This window comes from Sprattus sprattus (assembly GCF_963457725.1).
Source record: "Sprattus sprattus genome assembly, chromosome: 12".
Classification (NCBI taxonomy): Eukaryota; Metazoa; Chordata; class Actinopteri; order Clupeiformes; family Clupeidae; genus Sprattus; species Sprattus sprattus.
Window position 1 is genome coordinate 17,789,211 of NC_137910.1, and position 20,718 is coordinate 17,809,928.

The 20,718-nt window shown below is 41.5% G+C and overlaps 1 protein-coding gene across 1 annotated transcript in view; it reads right to left on the minus strand.

Annotated features, from left to right (window-relative positions):
* The window catches only part of LOC308373559 (gamma-adducin-like), a gene marked incomplete at both ends in the record, with an annotated part of 15,904 nt that extends 10,315 nt beyond the window's left edge, over positions 1-5,589 (minus strand). The window contains 1 exon segment of the mRNA XM_080849132.1: positions 5,410-5,589. Coding sequence (XP_080705258.1) covers positions 5,410-5,589 — 180 coding nt within the window.
* Between the last annotated feature and the right edge of the window lie 15,129 nt (positions 5,590-20,718).

A 20,718-nucleotide genomic window follows, 5' to 3' on the forward strand; every position in this document is an offset into this window, starting at 1 on the left:
GTGTGAGGAGGGGGTGGGGGGGGGGGGGGGGGTTGCATAAAGCAGAAACCAATGAAGTGTGTGTGTGTGGGCTGGTTTTCAACTCCCTTGAACCAAGCAGCTTAGACTATCCTGCTCTTCAAGATGCCCCCCCCCTGCCTATCTACCAGCGGTTTCTGCTTGTAATCTGTGTGTGTGCGTGTGTGTGTGTGTGTGTGTGTGTGTGTGTGTGTGTGTGTGTGTGTGTGTGTGTGTGTGTGTGTGTGTGTGTGTGTGTGTGTGTTTGTGTGTGTGTGTCTATCTATCTATGGATGGGTTGATGGATAAATGCCAGTCTGTGAAAAAGATGTGTGGGGCAGTTGCGCTGTCACTTAGCATTTGGCTATCTTAGCGACGCTTTTGAACCGTACTACTTAGAATTTGGCTATCTTAGCAGCACTTTAGAACTGTTCTACTGTGCATAGGCTATCTTAGCGGCACTTTAGAACTGTACTACTTAGCATTGAGAAACGCTTTAGTGTACTGCTTGAACTGGAAATGTCTCAATTTCTACACACAGGCTAAATGTGATTGCTTTGTAACAACATCATAAGAGTCGCAGCTACACTGTCTGGAAAACGGAAATACTATTTGGAATATATAGTTAACAAGAATATGACATAATTACACTGTACAATTATTTGCAAGTGAGATCCTAGATATATAATAGACATAATATGGTGTAATAAACTAACCCTAGGCTAACCCTAACCTAATAATTCTGGCCTGTGTTTCCACTGTCATAAATTGCTTTTCCGAAGTGCCAAAATGTGCAAAGGTTACTAAAGGGACTAAATTAGTTTAAAAAAAAATGTTGGGACCAGAGTCCACTTTAAAAGTAGGATTGTAAGAGTATAAATATGAATAAATATGCCTGGGTTAGGGTCCATGACTGGGTTAGGGCTAGGGTTACCCTACAATCTAAACTGCAGCCCTATGGAGATGATCCCCTAGCCGCCAGCAGCTCCTTATAAAGCACATTTAAACACAACAGCAGGTGACAAAAGTCCTGTACAATCAAAGTAGCAAAACCCTTAAACATCACAACAAAGACCAGTTGTAAAAGAAAAACAGGATATGAGCAGAGATGGGCAAAAATACATGAAAATGTATTTTGATACAAAATACAAAATACCCTTCAAATAAATGTATCAAAATAAAATACAAAATACTGTTGCCAGAAAATGTAACAAAATACAATACATGTATTTTGTAATTTTAAAATACAGGAAATACTTTTTCTGAATTTTTAGTTTTCTCTCAATTTGTTATAGCAGAACATTCAGGTTTGGGCTAATCAGTGGCGTAACATAGTTATCACGGGCCCAGGTGCAGGCTATTATGACGGGCCTTGTCAGTGTTGTAAGACAGTGGTTCCCAAACATTTGAGTCCTGTATCCTTTTTTGCATGTTTGTAACCGCCGCCACCACGCCCCTGCCCCGCACACATATTCCGCCTATTACACCTGCCTGAATATAGGTATACATCAGTATTTTTGGCAATGTGACTTGGCTATTCAGACTATTTAGATTGACATAAATATGCCTATGGGCCCTGGCTACGGGGCTATATAATATAATGTACACAAAGCTCTGGTGAACCCAGTAAAAAAGGAAGAACAGTCACAGAATGTCAGTGTAACTAAGCAAATCTATTCAAAGACATCAACTTGATTGATTTTGTATATATATATTTTTGCAGGCAGCAGCTGTGTGACTTTCATGTTTTCACAAAACAGGGCTCTCATTGCAATCTCTATGGCTTCCGGGAGGGCTATCCCCACTGTGCTTTCGTCATACGTAATTGCGTATAAGGACATCATAAGGCTTTGATCAAGTCACATTCTGTCAAGATGGCAAATGTTCAGTGCAACAACTCGATTCGCTCTTTGAAAGAATCTCCTTTTAGTCGGTGTACTAATGAAGATAAATTGACAAGGATCAGCTATCTAAGTTTTCGACCTGAGCCCTTTTTTGTGAAAAAAAAAAATGGATTTAACATGAGAGTCAATGAGAGAGATCTGGGGTGATTTCCTTTTCGCCCAAAATGGGGCGGACCATAAGAAGCACCACTTTTGACCACCACTTTTCAAATTGACTGATGCCTGATTCGACAATGACATTCAGAGGCAGATCAGATGGTCAAGTGGTAGAATCCGACAGAAAAAAATCTCCTTCTGCCTAAACACTGGAGAAAGTATTTTGAGTATTTTAAATACAAAATTACTCCACTCTAAAGTATTTTGTTACAAATTACATTAGATTTTTTATCGGCCCTATCAAATACAAATTACAAAATACCCAAAAGTAAATTAACTAGTATTTCAAATACAAGTAATTGAAATACTGCCCATCTCTGGATATGAGACCATAACAATGAGGTGAAAAAAGCCAAATTTTATACAATGTTAAAAGCCAAAAAAATAAAATGTTCGTTAAGACAGGATTTAAAACCAGGCAGTATAGGAGCGAGCCTAACATGCAGAGAGGCGTCCTTCCAGAGTTTGAGGGTCATAATTCCCCATTGCTTCAGTCCAACCAGAAGGAACTAATGTTTTTGTGGAATGATTCACTGAAGGTTCATTATGAATGGAAAGATATGGATTTAATTATAAAGGGGGAGCTCACAGATTCAGCCAGGAGTCATTATGACCGCCGTGCGAGAGCCGATGTTCTGTCAACGATTCCCGGGACACTGAAACATCGGGATGCACGAAATTTGGTGGGCATGTAGCCCCACTAGATTATCGTGGAACCATTGATTTTCGTTTTGATCCGTTGCACCCCCGTCAAACTGGACCTCTTTTAAAGAGGGTGGGGCGATTCAGTTTTCTGTGAATAAGTCGAAAACCGTAGGGCTTAGGAGGACCACATTTTTTTTTTAATGTTGGTCTTTAGAGGCCACGTCAACCATTCCACTACCACTTGTTTCATGTATAGCGCCACTTAGTTACAAATGAAAAAGCAAAAATGGAGTGTTGTAAAACAATTCAATTGTAAGTCGACAAGGCCAGAACTTCACGAAATCGGAGGTGTGGGATCATTATGACACCTTCTGACTGCGGTAGAGTTTTTGTCCATGGATGGAGCAAAATGGCTCTGTAGCGCCCCCTAGAACATTGCAAAAAAACCTGCGCATTGGGGTTATTTTGGCTTGACGGAATTCGGTACACGTCTTCATCATGCTTGGACGCACCAAAAAGTCTCTCGACGCCATGGTGGCAGGTCCACAGGAAGTCGGCCATTTTAGTGGAAGATGCGTTTTGACGGCTTTGCACACCTGGCATCTGATCGAACTCCTCCGACAGCTTTAATGGTAACGCCTTGAAATGTGGTCCGGCTACTCTTCAGCCATTGGCAACTAAAAGTTATATTGGATTTTCTCATTAGTCAGAAGGTGTGGGCGTGGCAGACCCTCAAACTTTGCCAACTTGTTAGTGCTTGCCACAAAACACAAAGTCTCTTATAACTGTTGCGTACATTGTTTGATCCAGAGACAATGTCTAAGGGTGGACGCTGGATCCGGCCCGAACGCATACATATGCCTGACTAATATCACCTATAGCGCCACCTGTTGGTGGTTGGAATCTTCACTTTGTTTCCACACCTCGCATGTGATTGAACTCCTCCTTCAGATTTAATGGTAATGCCTTCAAACGTGGTCAGGTTACTCTTCAGCAATGGGGAATTAAAAGTTATGAGAGTCTATTACAAAGTTTGAAGGGTGTGGGCGTGGCAGACCCTCAAACTATGCACTGTTCACAACTCCAGTCACTTATAACTTATGCATATATTGTCGAAAGTGCACGAAATTGAACGTGGTGGATCATTATGAGACCCTCTGAATGCATACCAAGTTTCGTGCAATTTTGTCCATGGGGGGCCATACAATAAAAAAAATGTATGTGACTGTACACCAACTGGCCTGTAGGTGGCCTGACACAGTTTTCTTCGAATATCCCGAGAACTGTAGGGCTTAGGGGGGCCACATGTTTTTTTGTATGTTTGTCTTAAGGGGCCATGTCAACCCATCCCATAGCCACTCATTTTATGTATAGCGCCACCTACTTAAAAATGAAAAAGCAAACATGAGGTGATGTAATTGCAGGTATCTCTGGCTGACATGGTCAAAACTGTTCTGTTCTTTTCTACTCATGGTCAAAACTGCACCAGATACACACACATACACAGTAGACATTCGTATGCACACATACACACACGGTAGACATATGTACGCATGCACAAATAATTCCTTTAATACATTAAAATGAAACACAAACCAATTTACACACACAAAACACATAAAAACACACAAACACACTGACAACCATAACTCATTCTGTGCCAAAACCTACTGAACAGTTTGGCGGTCATATTTTGTAACGCTTTGCGTTACGTCTAGTTAACATCAGTACCAGGAAGGTTTTTTTTTAGCATCAGTTCGCATCAGTGCCAGGACAAGCATGTCACCTTCTAGTTCTACTTTCAGAGAAAGAGGCAATTACCCTTTCTGGCAAAGACTAGGCCTCACACCAGTTTGCTTTCCTTGTAAGATGACCGGCTAGCATATAACCTGCTAGTCGATGACTGTCCTACGTAGGCTGTCCCACAGAGTTTCGCCCTGAACTACCTATTTACCAGGCTTTTGCAATTGTGGTCATACTTGAGAATCGGAGCTACTTAATTTATTGTGAATAATTGGAATTAGGACATTCCATGCTGGGTGTGGGGTTTGGGCATTTAGTGCAGGCTGTCTATCCTCTAAAGCCGTGTGTGTCCTAGGTAACTGTTAGTGGTGTGTAGAGTGCAGGCTGTCTATCCTCTAAGTAACTGTGTTAGTGGAGTGTAGAGTGCAGGCTGTCTATCCTCTAGTCTACAGCCGTGTGTGTCCTAGGTAACTGTGTCAGTGTGTAGAGTGCAGGCAGAGTGCAGGCTGTCTATCATCTACAGCCGTGTGTGTCCTAGGTAACTGTGTCAGTGCAGGCTGCATCAATTATCAGCAGAAGGTTCAGGCTACTTTGTGACCGCTTTCGAAGGTTCAGGTTTCTTTACGATCACTTTTGAAGGTACAGGTGTTTTTGTGACAGCATGTGGGCTTACATAAGCAGAGTCTTTGTGCTTATGTAAGTATTCATTCCTACATGTATTTATTTAAGTGTGTATGGGTGTGCAGTGAGCGTATGTTGACAGGACCTGGTGCGGTATTTCTGTGTGTGCGGACCATGTGGACAGATATGTACCAGGCTGTGTAATGTGTGTGTGTGTGTGTGTGTGTGTGTGTGTGTGTGTGTGTGTGTGTGTGTGTGTGTGTGTGTGTGTGTGTGTGTGTGTGTGTGTGTGTGTGTGTGTGCGTGTGTATGTGTGTGTGTGTGTGAAAGGATAGATATGTACCGGGCTGTGTGGAGAGTGTGTAACCCTCCTCTGCTCCATAAAGTCCACGTCGCCTTGCAGGTCAGGTGACCACTCTCTGCTGCTGTTGCATTCTGGGTCACTGTTGTCATGGCAACCATGATGGCTGAGATCCAGTGTAGAGGGCACCTGTGCCCTCTCTTGAATCACACACACACTCATCAGCACACCCGTCTCATAAACACACACACACACACACACTCACTGCAAGATACACTCACTGCTTCACACACTCACAGTTCTGGTACTCCAGTGTGTGAAGTGGACCCTGTAATATGACAAGAGAATGACTTAGAGACTCACACACACACACACACACACACACTCACAAATACACACCTAATCTTTCACTCGAAAACATATACACACAGACAACTCTCACTCGTGCACACACCCACACATACTGTCACTCAAACACATGCACTATCACCACTCATACACTTGCCAAACCCACCCACACAAACTGTGCCATTCACACACATGCACACACACAACCAAATGGTCAAAAACACAATTGTTGCTGTGTCTCTCTCTCTCTCTCTCTCTCTCTCTCTCTCACACATCCTCTCATTATAAGTGGCTTCTTAGTCTGATCCAAATAGAAAAACCAACCAGCCAGAAAACATGTATACACATTGTTTGCGCGCGCGCGCACGCGCACGCGCACGCACACACACACACACACACACACACACACACACACACACACACACACACACACACACACACACACACACACACACACACACACACACACACTCTAACATCTGCATGGAAAAACGTTGTTCATACACACAAACACATACCTGCATGCAGCTGTCTTGCTCACATGCATACCATACTTAACATACATTCAGAATTTAAACACCTGAACACCTCAACACCTCAACACTAAACACTCCAAATCACCTGAAACCTCAACACTAAATACTCTAGAACACATGAAACCTCAACACTGAACACTCTAAAAGACATGGGGTTTCCTAAATACTCTAAAACACAGAAACCTCAACACTAAACACGCTAGAACACATGAAACCTCACCACTAAACACTCTGGAACACATGACATCTCAACATTAAACAATAAATACTCTAGAACACATGAAGCTTCAAAACTAAACACTCTAGAACACAGGGATCCTCAACACTTAATACTCTAGAACAGGGGTCCCCAACCTTTTTTGCACCACGGACCGGTTTAATGTAGGCAAAAATTTTCACGGAACGGCTTCAAGGTGTAATTTTTCACCACTTGTAAATCATGTCATCCATTCATATTGATGTGAATCAATCAATTGCACCCGTGAGGCAAGCGCGAGTTTGATAGAATGGAGTCTACTCATATAAAAAAAGCTAACATTAACAAGAAGTGGCGTTAACTTGCGACCAACACCATTGTATTACGAATGTTAAGTGCATGAAAAATACAGCTCACCATAACGCTGAATCAGTGCTTGGTCTCTCTGTGCCGAAGCAGTTTTGAAGGCTTCATTGGCTTATTTGCTCGCTTGTCGCCACATATTATACAGAGCAGACTTGTTGCGTGAGAATCACCTGTTGCGATAAACCCGTATTTTAAGGATGACTCCTGGTATTGTCTGTTAAAAGAAGCTTTCTTTTTTGGAGGCCGTGGGCTCCTTAGTGGGCCTTTTCAAAGGAGCTCTCCAAAGATTTTAGTTTTGTACTAATTTTCGCTAGTTTGCGGGCTTATTTTTTGAGTGACGTATCACGTGAACGAGACAAGCGTCTTGACGTGACAAGAGGCACAGGCTAATGATATGTCCTAGAAAATCTGGTCGTTTCTCAAAATAAAACCCCTTTCAGACGCTAATAATGAATACAGCGGAAATTTTATAAATTAATTATTCTTTCTGCACGGCCCGGTAACAAATGAATCACTGAACGGAACCGGGCCACGGCCCGGTGGTTGGGGACCACTGCTCTAGAACACATGGAGCCTCAACACTAAACACTATAAAACATATGAAGCCTCAACAATTAACATTGTAGAAAACATGAAATCTCAACATTAAACACTTAACACTCTAGAACACATGAAACCTCAATATTAAACACTCTAGAACACATTAAACCTCAACACTAAACACTCTAGAACACATTAAATCTCAACACTTAACAATCTAAAACTCCTCAAACCTCAACACTCTAAAACACATGAAGCCTCAACATTAAACACTTTAGAACACATGAGATCTCAATGCTGAACACTCTAGAACACATGCAATCTCAACACTAAACACCTAAAATCTCAGATGGCTGAGTGTGTGTAACATACTAATCACACAATTACAGTCATGTTCAACAAGTCTACATCTAATATCATGCTCATCACACACTTACAAACACATCCAACAAGTCTACATCTAATCACATACTCATCACACACTTACAAATACATCCAACAAGTCAACATCTATGATCAAACCTTTCTCCATTGACAGATGCTGCGTTAAAATCCGTCAGAAAAGGATTTCAAACTACATATGACAGAAAACAAAACTGCCAGTTCTGCTTCTGTACTGTGAAACAGAGTGATTTCTCCACTCTGTCCCTCTATCTCTCTGCTCTCTTTCGCCCACTCAACTCTCTCTCCCTCTCCTCCTCTCTCTCGATTCCATTCTCTCTCTCCAACCTCTCCTCCCCTCTGTGGGAGTTAAGGAGTGGGCTTCAATGTGAAAGCAACTCATCGCTGTTACATCACTCTCCTGGTTACAGCTTTCCACTGCAGCTCCTCGTCATCATTATCATAATCACCATCACTGTCTCTCCTCCATCTCTTCTTCCTGTGTCTAACCCATCACTCTCTCCTCTTCCTGTTTCAAATCTCATCACTGTCTCTCCTCCATCTTTTCTTCCTGTTTCTAACCCTATCACTGTCTGTCCTCTTCCTGTTTCTAACCCCATCACTGTCTCTCCTCCTCGTCCTCTTCCTGTTTCTAATCTCATAACTGTCTCTCCTCTGCCTGTTTCTAAACCCATCACTGTCTCTCCTCTTCCTGTTTCTAACCCCATCACTGTCTCTCCTCTTTCTGTTTCTAAACCCATCACTGTCTCTCCTCTTCCTGATTCTAACCTCATCACTGTTTCTCCTGCTCCTCTTTCTGATTCTAAAACCATCACTGTCTCCCCTCTTCCTGATTCTAACCTCATCAATGTCTCTCCTCCTGCTGATTCTAACCTCATCACTGTCTCTCCTCCTCCTTATTCTAACCTCATCACTGTCTCTCTTCCTCCTCTGTCTGTCTTAAAACCATCACTGTCTGTCCTCTTTCTGATTCTAACCCCATCACTGTCTCTCCTCCTCCTCTTCCTGTTTCTAAACTCATCACTGTCTCTCCTCCTCCTGTTCCTAATCCCATCACTGTTTCTCCTCCTCCTAGACTAGGAAGGAAAAAAACTAAAACAAAGTGAGTGTGCAGAGCTCGGCTGTTTAATATGTGTGTAAGTATAACATTTTTATGGTGATGAGGAACAATGTTTTCACAGCCATCGGCATTAGCAGGCAAAGGTTGTGCAATAAGAGAGAGAAAATTTGGTAAGTGAACATCAATTTGATAAGCCGATAAAGAGATACATTTAGGTAAACGATAAACAGTAGGTAATATGGCAATTTTATCTGTATTAATGCCTTAGGATAATGTGATATAGAAGGAGACAGAAAGGGAGAGGCTTTGATGAGTTATGTTTAGTTATGGTTGGCTGACATGGTGAATGAGAATTTAAGTAGGACAAGGGTAGCATGGGTGGCAGGATACAAAAAACATTGCACAACTGGTTGAAAACAGCCGCAATATGTGCCACATGATGTACCCAGGATCGAGAAAGGCCCTCCTACACAGCACAGCATGCGTTGTCTGGAGCCCAATTTCTTTTATAGTGGGTATATGTGTTTAGTTTTGATGAATGATGTTTAGCTGTGTTGGCTGGGAGTGGGAATTTTAGTGGCAGAAGAATAGCGAGAGTGACAGGATACAGCAGTGCATACTAAATATATTAACACTATATGATGCATACTATATATATTAACACTATATGATGCATACTATATATACACACTTGATGATACATACTATATATAAACACACTATATGATGCATCGAGGGCACATTCCTCTGGGAACATCATCGTTGGTCTACATTTAAGTATTGACATTGACACTGTAGTGCCCTGTAGTGAGGCATCACGCTATTGGCTTCCTTTGTTTATGTTTAAGAACACTAAGCCTTAGTCTGTTAGGCACATGACTGTATTGTTGTGTGATGAGTAGGTGGACTAGTTTGTGCAGCTTGTTGAAAAACAGGAATCAGTCTTCAGCAATGGAGGAACATATAGACCCTTTCGCCGTTGGTAAACAATGCTCAGCGTTCTAGGTTGCGCACGCATTCTGGGGGCAAAAGAAATGGCTTAAGTTCATACCTGCGTTCGCTTTATCCTAATGATCTCGGAAGTTACGTTAATAAATTGACATTAAGTTATGGAATCCAACTTCCCGATCCATATTCGATCACGGATTGGATAGTTGACCCATCAAAATGGACAGATATTTATACTTACTTAATAGAAAAACCCAGTGTTTACACAAAAGATACATTACTATCATTCAAGTCACTCGATGCCTATAACTACGTTGTCTGCGGGCATGTCCACTCCAGGATATTAAGTACTGCGACCTCAATGATGGTGCTGAGGTGCTACCAAGCCGATGACAAGGAACAAAGACAATAATGTATAAACCATGTGTTTTTATCAACAAACCCACCAACGCTACCGCTTCACGTTAAATTGCACATGCATGGCAGAGTAAGTCGACCTTATCATAAACGTTTCATCGTCAAGGTTTACTTGTAGGAACTACATAACCAATTGCAACCAGGAGACACAACTGTAATGTTAGCGAATGAGGGGTGAGAAGCCCCCCCCCCCCCCCCCCGCTAATATTTACACTCTTTTAAGTCTCCTGTACGTCCAAGCCCAAACCTATTCTTGAGGTTTCAAACATTTTCCAGGCTATTTAGCATCTAACAATAAAAGCCATGTAACTCTTATTTATGCTACAATACAACTTATATTTGTTATGATAGCCACATTTAGTATACTCGTTTTTGTCTTATACCATTTTTTTTATCTGACATTGCAGGCTATAGGGTCTTGTTGCAGCCATGCAGCAGCAGTGCTGTTAAAGATTGAGCTCTATGTTAGGATGGGGAGGACAGAGAGGGCATCTTGTACATCAGGAGCATGTAAAACAACACAAGCCTGCATACAGTGTGAAAAGCCAGACTATGGTAAAATGATTCACTGTGTCCAATGTGACAGCCACTTCCACTACGGCTGTGTGCAAATTTAAAGAAAGCAGTGAAAGAGGTAAAAAAGCATGAGCTTAAGACAAGGTTCAAATAGTTTTAATTTAATAAAGACAGTATAGTACATAGTCATTTATTTGTCTGAATATCATTTGTGGATTACATTTATCAGCAAACACAGTACATTTTATATCATTTGGAAACAACAGACTTGCAGAGATTTGTGAGGGCACCACACACATTCACTATATCATCTAGGAGGTCAACTTGTGACACTGGAATGACCGATTGTAAGATTTTAAAATTCTTCCACCGGCCAATAACTCTTTCTATGTGAATTCTTACAAGTGAAAGTTGTCTTGATGTGTCAACCTCATTAGCTGGTAGTTGTCTTTTTCCTTCGGTGAAATTTGGAAAAAGCAGGGTGGCACCATACGCGGCAAGCTCTTCTCTAATTAAAAAGCCCCTATCAGCTAAAATGTCATCTGTAGGCTCCAAAATATCTAAAAATCCCATTGATTGGTAATCTGCTTGTCTGACACCCGGCCACCCAAACCTGGGGATAGAAAGGATATGGCCCCGGCGGGTGTAATGCCAACTAAATACTTAACTGTATTGTGGTGTTTATATGTAGACCATGTCTGGGCCTGGGCAGTCAAGTTACTAGGTCTGTCAATAAAAATCTCTGTGCACTTTTGGGCATGTTCTTTAAAACAGCAGTCTGACTTGGCCACTTTATAAGTGTTTTCAACACTTTAGCCATAGAAGGTAACCAGGTTCTCAAAATGCATGATATTGTGCTGTTCGATACTTTAAACCTAAATGCTATGTCAGTGTTAGTGAGACCCAATAGTTTCATGAGCACAATCAGTAGGTGATCTCCCAGGGTACGTATTTCAGTAAACTTTTCTACATTGCCTTTTAGTTTTTTCAATAACCAGTCAAAGATTATAGTAGTTATTCCTGAGAGAAAAAGAAACTGTACACTGTTATTTCTGACTGAGTGGTAAGAATACTTGTTGTTCTGAAGCTCTTCTATTAGCTTCTTGTTTTCATCTTGGATTTCACCAAACTCTTGGTGCAGGCTCACATATTCAACCTGAATCTGTTCATACATGTGCCTCAGATTGTCATAATCTTTCTTTGGGCACATGGCATTCTCTTCCAATGGGGCTCATCTTCAACTGTAAGACATTAATGTGAAGACAGGAATTATAAGTTTTACTGACAACACATGTAAAACACAAATAATGAGTAGCACAAGTACATTTTACATGTTTGATTGAATTGAAAAGGGTTTTCTCACCAGGGCAAAGATCTGTAGTCAATAGGGAAGGTGATTTAACAGATCTCTCAGATAGCAGTTTATTCCTTTGAAAATCTGTAAGATTAGATTGCACATAATAGAGGTAACTACTGACTGCCATTTCTCTCAAAGCTTGCAGTACAGAGCAGGCGATGTTACCTTGGATAGCTAGCTTTGATGCCATAAGTTAACATCACCTGCTCTAGGTTGCAGGCACTGTTGGCTGCTAACTTATCAAGAGCAAACACGCCTTACCTCTCCAATTTAGCTTCAGGTCTCTGGCGAAGGGACAATGTCGGGGCTTTCGTAGTTAATTGAGGCTTCTCCTAAGAGTAAATTAAGCACAGACTCAACCCACGATCATTGTATCATTGTATGAAATGAATAGATGAATGTACTATGAACTAGCTAACATTAACGGTTAGCTAACGTTAATGGTTAGATATCGTTAACGTTAAGTTAACCTAAAATTGCAAGGCTAATATAAGTTAGATATGGATAACATTAGCTATCTAGGGAGCTGTTTTGGCCAACTAAGTTATCTCAGATTTAACTAACACAATTTCAAGTCAGCTAACACAAAATTCACTTACCGGATATAAAATGTGACCCACATGCGTGCATTTTTAATGATGTCTTCAGTCCAGTCCACTCGTTTTATAGCTTGAAGCCACAATCTACGCCTGTTTGCATTAAACAGTCTTTTTCCCGAAGGAATGCGGTAGAAATTGAGAACTTTTTTTTTAGCTGACCTGTTTTGGCATCCCACAACACAACAAGATGGCATTTTTTTAACGAAGAAACCGAGACGAAGAAATCCTTAGCTTTATCTCTCCAAAATCCTCTTGCACTGTCACTAACTATGGCTAAAATTGCCGCTTTTTTGCCTCCAGAATGTGTGCGCTTAACGTTTATGACGTAGGTCATAAAAGGGTCTATATGATCTGATCCGACCAATGGGTTCATATGGGCTCAGTTATGACAAGCGTGTGTGTGTGTGTGTGGGTGTGTGTGTGTGTGTGTGTGTATGTGTGTGTGATTGTCAGTCCTGACTAAACCTCTCTAGTAGGCACTGGGTGTGCGAGGTCTCGTCTGTGTGTGTGTGTGTGTGTGTGTGTGTGTGTGTCTGTGTCTGTGTCTGTGTCTGTGTCTGTGTCTGTGTCTGTGTGTCTGTGTCTGTGTCTGTGTCTGTGTCTGTGTCTGTGTCTGTGTGTCTGTGTGTGTGAAGGATCACATTCTCTAGGGGGTACTAGGAGGTGTGTGTGTGTTTGTAAGGGAGGATGAGACGAGACCTCGCACACCCAGTGCCTGCTAGAGAGGTTTAGGGCCTGATTTACTAACAGGATTGCGCCCATTTCTGGCATAAAATAGCGGTCGTAAACATAAAACGGTATTTACTAAGGGGCCGCAGTGCATATTAACACCTGTGGGTGTGAACAGGGGAGGTAACGTGGAGGTGGGTGGTAACGTAGGCGTGAGGCGCAATTTACATGGGCGGAGACAAGGTAAGTGCGCCTAATGATGTCATGCGTGGTATTTACTAAACTGCCTGTCGAGCGCACGTCTCCAATTTGCAGTTTAATTCTCCGCCTCATAAAAGCACGTCTTAACCAGGAAGCGCATTTCGACTGAGTCTGAATACGTTGATATGGCAGCAGTAATAAGAGCAAGGCGAAGACATAGACAGAGGCAGCGCACAGAAAGAATTTTTTCAACTCGTATAACACTTTTTCAATTAAGCGAACCATAAATCATTAGACGGTACAGGTTAACCAGCCACGCAATACTTCAATTACTGGACCAGATCAGAGACGACATCTAACCCTCCAACCGGAGATCACATTCCATTCAATCAGTTGGTAAACATTGCAAATATTGGCACCGGATCATTTCAAACAGTTATAGTATCAGCAGTTGATATATCTCAGCCTTCACAAATATTCACACAGGTACTCGAAGCATTGCTATGGCGCACTGGTCAATACATTTCCCCACTGCCACAGCTGAAATTATAGACATCAAACAGGACTTTTTTTGAAATCGCAAACTTTCCGAACGTTATATGAACCATTGATTGCACCCAAGTCCATATATATTGTAGTGAACCCATGTCCTTGTAGAAATAATTAATCTCGCCATGTACACATCTATATTGTTATAATAGACAGTTTATGCATTAATGCCACCAATAGCATATTCTTTATAATCGTGTTCTTTTAAACATCTTGCTGTAGTCGATGGCGGGCAGAACAACGATATAGCAGCACATTGAATGAGGTTCAGTGATTGAGCGAACGTGAACCAATATATAACCAATTCGCTGAAGCTTCATTTTCTCTTCCTAAATAAATACCACGGAAAATGCGGAAAAACACTGTGCGTTAATGTGCGAACGCAGTTTAAGCAGCGGTCGCAATGTTAGTAAATCAGGCCCTATATAGGGCGGAGTAAACACAGTTTGCCCAGCGCAGATCTGGTTTGATAAATACCAAGTAAAATGCGCAAAAACACCGTGCGTTAATTTGCGAACGCAGATTAAGAAGCGCTCGCATATTAGTAAATCAGGCCCTTAGTCAGGACTGACAATCAACCTACCGAAAACAAAAACAAAAACAAAAACATTAATCTTTCAGAAAAGCAGTCACAGTTTCTGACTTGGAAACAGAAAGAGTAGCATTGGGCATCGGTTGTTGGTAAGGTGGCTGTTTACCTAGTGTTACTTGAGACTACAGGGGGTCTGTGGCGGCCTTTCTATGATTTCTAATTTTCCAATTCGAAGATCCAGTCAAGGCCGTGGGTCTGGTCAGGAGGTTGTGGATTACGCACTATTAGTCCAAATTTAAAAGAATAATCCATTTATTCGGTTCCAAAAAGGTAAACATAAACGAGTTGTAAATTAACTCAATAAAGCAAACAGTAAAACTAAAAAGGCTAAACTAGTATCGAAAAGTGGTCAAAAAAACGTATGTTTTACCCGCAACAGCTTTTAACTCTATAGTTAAACAAACATGTTCCCTATAAAAAATGCAGGACTAAGGACAAAGTCAACCCTTGGTACTGCAATGAACTTGCTAAATTGCATTGTTCCAGGAAGAAGGCATGGAACCTAGCAAGACAGACGAATGAGCATGCCCACTGGCTTTCATTTAGACAACAGAGAAATAAATGCACATCAGCAATAAGGAGAGGTAAAGCAGATTTTTATTTACAAAAATTCACTGAATCATCCAATAGACCAGGTGATTTCTGGAAAGCAATTAAAAGTCTGAAAGGTGAGCGCAGTACATGCCTGCCTGCTAGCATTTTAGAAGACTCCACTGTTTTAAGTGAGCCCTCGGCCATTTGCTCTGCTTTTAACAGACATTTTGCTGCAGCTGGGCACCTTTTTGATAACACTGTCCATACTACAGATCCTCAAGCAGATCCCTGCACACACCCCGCTATCTCAGCTCCACTCTCTAAGAACAGCCTTAGTCTGACAATATTTGACTCAGCCCAGGTCAGCAATGCCCTGATCAAAATTGATCAAAAGAAATCGATTGGAGATGACAAGCTCGACCCTTTCTTTCTGAAAACCTCAGCTACCGTAATTTTTGAATATATTACTCACATCTTCAATCTTTCCATAACAACTGGTGTTATCCCTTCAACCTGGAAAACAGCTCATGTTCTCCCACTGCACAAGGGTGGTGACACTTATAACATGAACAACTACAGGCCAATTTCAAAACAATCATGTCTCTCAAAAATTCTTGAATCCCTTATTAATTCTGTAAGATTCTTTTCTATATTTAGGCTACTACACTTAATCACAAAAGGTGGTCTCGGTGGTTATAGAATGGAGTCTCAATCAAGGAGCTTGAAGTGGTTTGGATCAGAGCCAAAGATATTTATTGTAGCAGACAAGAAATATCACTAAGTACTTTTCTGAGTCTAAGCATCTAAGGTACCGGTGGAGCAGAGTTCTTTCAGGGCACACGCAGCCTGCGTGGATCCGTCCTGGAGAGGAGATGGTGTCGTCTCTCGTGATTCTTGCTCTGATCGACCTGAGTCTAGCGTGCAGCCCAATTTAACCAGTATAATTACGTAAGCCAAATAGAATGTATAACATCTCTACCAAAGGATTACACACACACATATGAACACGTAAACAGTCTCATGAGCTCATTGATGCCCTTGCCCTTGGGCCTGATAGAATGGGCGCCTTTGAGGAATGCTACTCAGCACATACACAGAGGGGCCTAAGCAGACAGAGTGGAGCTGTCTCCAACGGGCATCATATGCCTTTAGTATACGTTATGGTGACCTGTTAACCTTACTGGGATCTGGGCCTACATGGTCCCTCAGGAGGGCCTGAAAGTGATCGAGGTACCTACACTAGAGATCTGTACATGAGAAATACACCAGAATCTAACAATTCTCAGCTAAAATCATTTTTATCACTATCCTCTTTCCTGAGTCCATCTCAATCAGGTTTTAGTGCCCAACATAGCACTATTTCTGCAGCCTCCCTTGTGGTGAATGATGCCATTGCTGCCTTGGACAATAAGCAACATTGTGCCGCACTATTTGTGGACCTCTCAAAGGCCTTTGACACTGTGGACCACCACCTGCTTTTAAACAAATTGTCACTTAGGGGCTTTGACCATATGAGCCTTCAGTGGTTTAAAAGTTATCTGACTGGTCGCTCCCAATGTGTAAAGGTGGGCAAAATAAAATCGCCTTAATTGTGCTAAAACCAAATGGATCCTTTTTACTAAAGCTAGAAGCACTAATTTTAACAGCTTAAAACTCTGCTCTACAAATGGTTCCGCTCTAGAAAGGGTCACCAGCTACAAATACCTAAGCATTTGGGTAGATGATAAGCTTGATTTTAAACCACATGTGAAACAACTCACTAAAAAGTTAAGAATCAAATTGGGCTTTTTATACAGGAATAGATGCTGTTTTACTTTTCCAGCCAGAAAACGTATAATTGAATCTGTTTTTATATCAGTTTTAGATTATGGCGATGTAATCTATGGGAATGCATCCCACAGCACCCTAAAAACCCTGGATGCTGTGTACCATTCTGCCCTACATTTTATAACTGGAGACCGCTATGGCACACACCACTGCACTTTGTATAACAAGGTTGGCTGGCCAGCCCTGTCTGAAAGAAGGGAGGTTCACTGGAAGATTTTAATTTATAAAACAATCATTGGGCTTATGCCACCATATCTCTGCTCTCTCATACGCTGGAACCGTAACACCATCAGTACACGCCCCCAAAGCTTGCTTACATTACATCTGCCACATGCCAACACAAAACTGGGGAAGACAGCCTTCTGTTTTAAGGCACCCTTCATTTGGAGGTCCAAAAATCATTAAGGTTGTGCTCATTTATTTCACTTAGGGATATATGTATATATGAACACCTGCCTTCTCCTGCAATGATTGTAAATGTTGACCCAACCATAGTATTTTACTGTATTTATTTTATATGCATATTTATTTTATTTTTGTATTTATTTTTTTTTTTTTCCCCCAATGTATTAACTGCTTTTGTACCCTCGGCACCATTAAAAAATGAGGATCTTAAACCTCAATGTGTCTTCCGAGGCCTAAATAAATCAATCAATCAATCAATCAACTAATAAGCCATCCAGGTGCCAACTAATGAGCGGTCCAGGTGACATCTAATTAGCGGTCCAGATGACAATTAAACAATTATCCTAAACTTCAATGAAATGGTAGTCGAATATGCATATAAAGAAACAATATGCAAACATAGAAACAATATAATCATATAACCCAACCAAAGTAACCCAGGGGAAATGCAAACTTTAAATTCATACAAAAATGTCCAAAACGGCTACAACAGGGTCTGAGTGGGATCACCCTTAGATGTAAGGACTAAAGTTGGCCAGCAGGGGGAGATATAATCCTGTGCTCAATACATAGGCAGTGGTCCTCAAGCACTGCGCATCTGAGAGGGAAATATTGATCTTTCTACTCAATAACATATATTTGAAGGTTTTAGATACTAGTTCATTTAACACAATTTAACACAATAGATAATATAACAAGCATTTAAAATACAACACATTGTTAATTACTTAACCAGTGGTTTTTAACCTTTTTGACTTCTGATGTATTACAAAAAGCTTGTATTTGAGGTCCCATGTTAGATGTCTATTGTCCACTATTATTTTTCCCTCCAAACTCACATGGTTTTATGTCAATAAATGTTCAAAGAACCCAATATCTAACCAAAAATGAAAGACTAGGGAGAAACTCCTCTGCACACAGCTACACACTCATGGACAAGAGTATTTTAACTCACTTGATTTGATTGATTTTGTAACTGTGTGTGTAATTGGTGAGGCTGTGTGTGATCGGTATGGATGTGCGTGATTGGTGCAGTTGTGTGTGTGTGTGTGTGTGAATGCTGCGCTGTGTGTGATTGATGAGGCTGTGTGTGATTGGTGAGGCTGTGTGCAATTGGTGCGGGTTTGTGTGATTTCTTTCGTTCTGTTTCTCTCAGTGCTGAAGCTGTTGGGAGCTCACACTCCCCACCCACCTCCATGAGGTGTGTGTGTGTGTGTGTGTGTGTGTGTGTGTGTGTGTGTGTGTGTGCATGCTTGTGTGGGGGGGGCATCAACTGATGTGGAGTCCTAATGTTACAGATGAAAGGAATTTAGCTGTGCAACTCAATTATGAATCAAACAGAAACATCAGAAATATTCTCCTTCTCTTTGCCCTCAATGTCTCTCTCTCTTACTCTGTCTCCCTCATTTTGTCTCCCTCATTTTGTCTCCCTCATTTTCTCTCTCTCTCTCTCTCTCTCTCTCTCTCTCTCTCTCTCTCTCTCTCTCTCTCTCTCTCTCTCTCTCTCTCTCTCTCTCTCTCTCTCTCTCTGCCTGTCTGTCTGTACCTGTGTGTATATGTGTCACTCACAAGCACATAAACACACATACATACGTACATACACTCACGAACACACAAAGTATGAAAACATACACACACACACATGCTCACTGTCACACACACCAGAACTTCCAGCAGAGCTGTGATGTGTTATCAAGGGTTTATTAAATTATTCATGCCATCATAAGAGTCACACAGTTAAGACGGGCACGTCTCTGTCACACACACACTCACGAACGCCACACACACATTCACAGACACACAGAAGAGGAGTCACACACTTACAGGAGTCATCCTTTCTGCCTGACATCTCACTAATCAAAGCAAATGAGGGGGGGGCAGATGACGGGAGGGGGCATTTTGTCTCAGTGTGTGTGTTGGGGGTGAGAGTGTGAGTGTGTGGGATTAAGTGTGGGCATGTGTGTGAGTGTAAGAGAGAGAGAGAGGGAGTGTATGTGTGTGTATAAGAGAGTGTGTGTGTGTGTGTGTTTGTGAAATGAGAGATGGTGGGGAAAGATGAGAGGAGGAACCTCATGAATCATCAATTACAAAAAACTAGATTAGCTGCCCTGCTACTTGCACGCACACACACACACACACACACCTCCCACAAAAGTGTAAGAAACCCCTACTATTGGCTACACACACACACACACACAAACACACCCACACCCACACCCACACCCACCCACACACACACACACACACACACACAGCGCACACACACAGACCTCCGACAAAAGTTTAAGAAACACCTACTTTGGTTGCACACACACACACACACACACACACACACACACACACACACAGACGCACACATACACACACACACAAACACACACACACACTCCTCCCACAATAGTGTATGAAACCCTAACTATTGGCTATACAAACAAACACACACACACGCGCACACACACACACACACACACACACACACACACACACACACACACACACACACACACACACACACACACACACAGATAGACAGTATTTGGGAAGTTTAGTATTTGGGAATATCCCTATCAGACACTTAAGACATTGAATCAAACACAAGCCAGTGCTGTATTTTGTTATAGTAATATTAATAAGTTATATAATTCATATTATTAATATGAATTATTAATATAGTTACATCGTTTTGTATTCTAGGTATTCTAGACAACTCGTGTTTTAATGTGTTTTATATAACGTCTTGCAGTTATAATGTGCTCCTGGCCCAAAAGGGGACCAGAGGTTGTCTTGTGAAAACTATGTCAGGCTAAGGATGAAACCGACCTGAACTTAATTATCATATAGATGAGAACTTGGGTCCTTCTTCACTTACGTTAAAAGCCTGAGCCTAACCCTAACCCTTTAACAGTATATACTGCTGGGATTTCACGTGCTTCCAAACTACTCAAGACTGAACTTTCTTCAACTTCAAAAGGCATACTCATTTCCATATGATAGGTTAGATAACAGTGAGAGAGCAAAGGAGAGAGTATATTATTGGACTGAATTATTCAGCAGACAAATGTGCATGAGAGGATTCTCAGCCTGCGAGCACAGTGTTGCTGCTCAGTGTTGCCACTCTGTGTTATAGTAGAGTGTTGTAGTACTGTGTTGCTACTTAGTGTGCATAATCAGAATCAGAATCAGGTTTTATTGGCCAAGTAAGTTTGCAGAAACAAGAAATTTGACTTGGTAAAGTGGCTCTCAGTGTGCTTACACAAAATATACATCACACAATACAACACAAACAGTG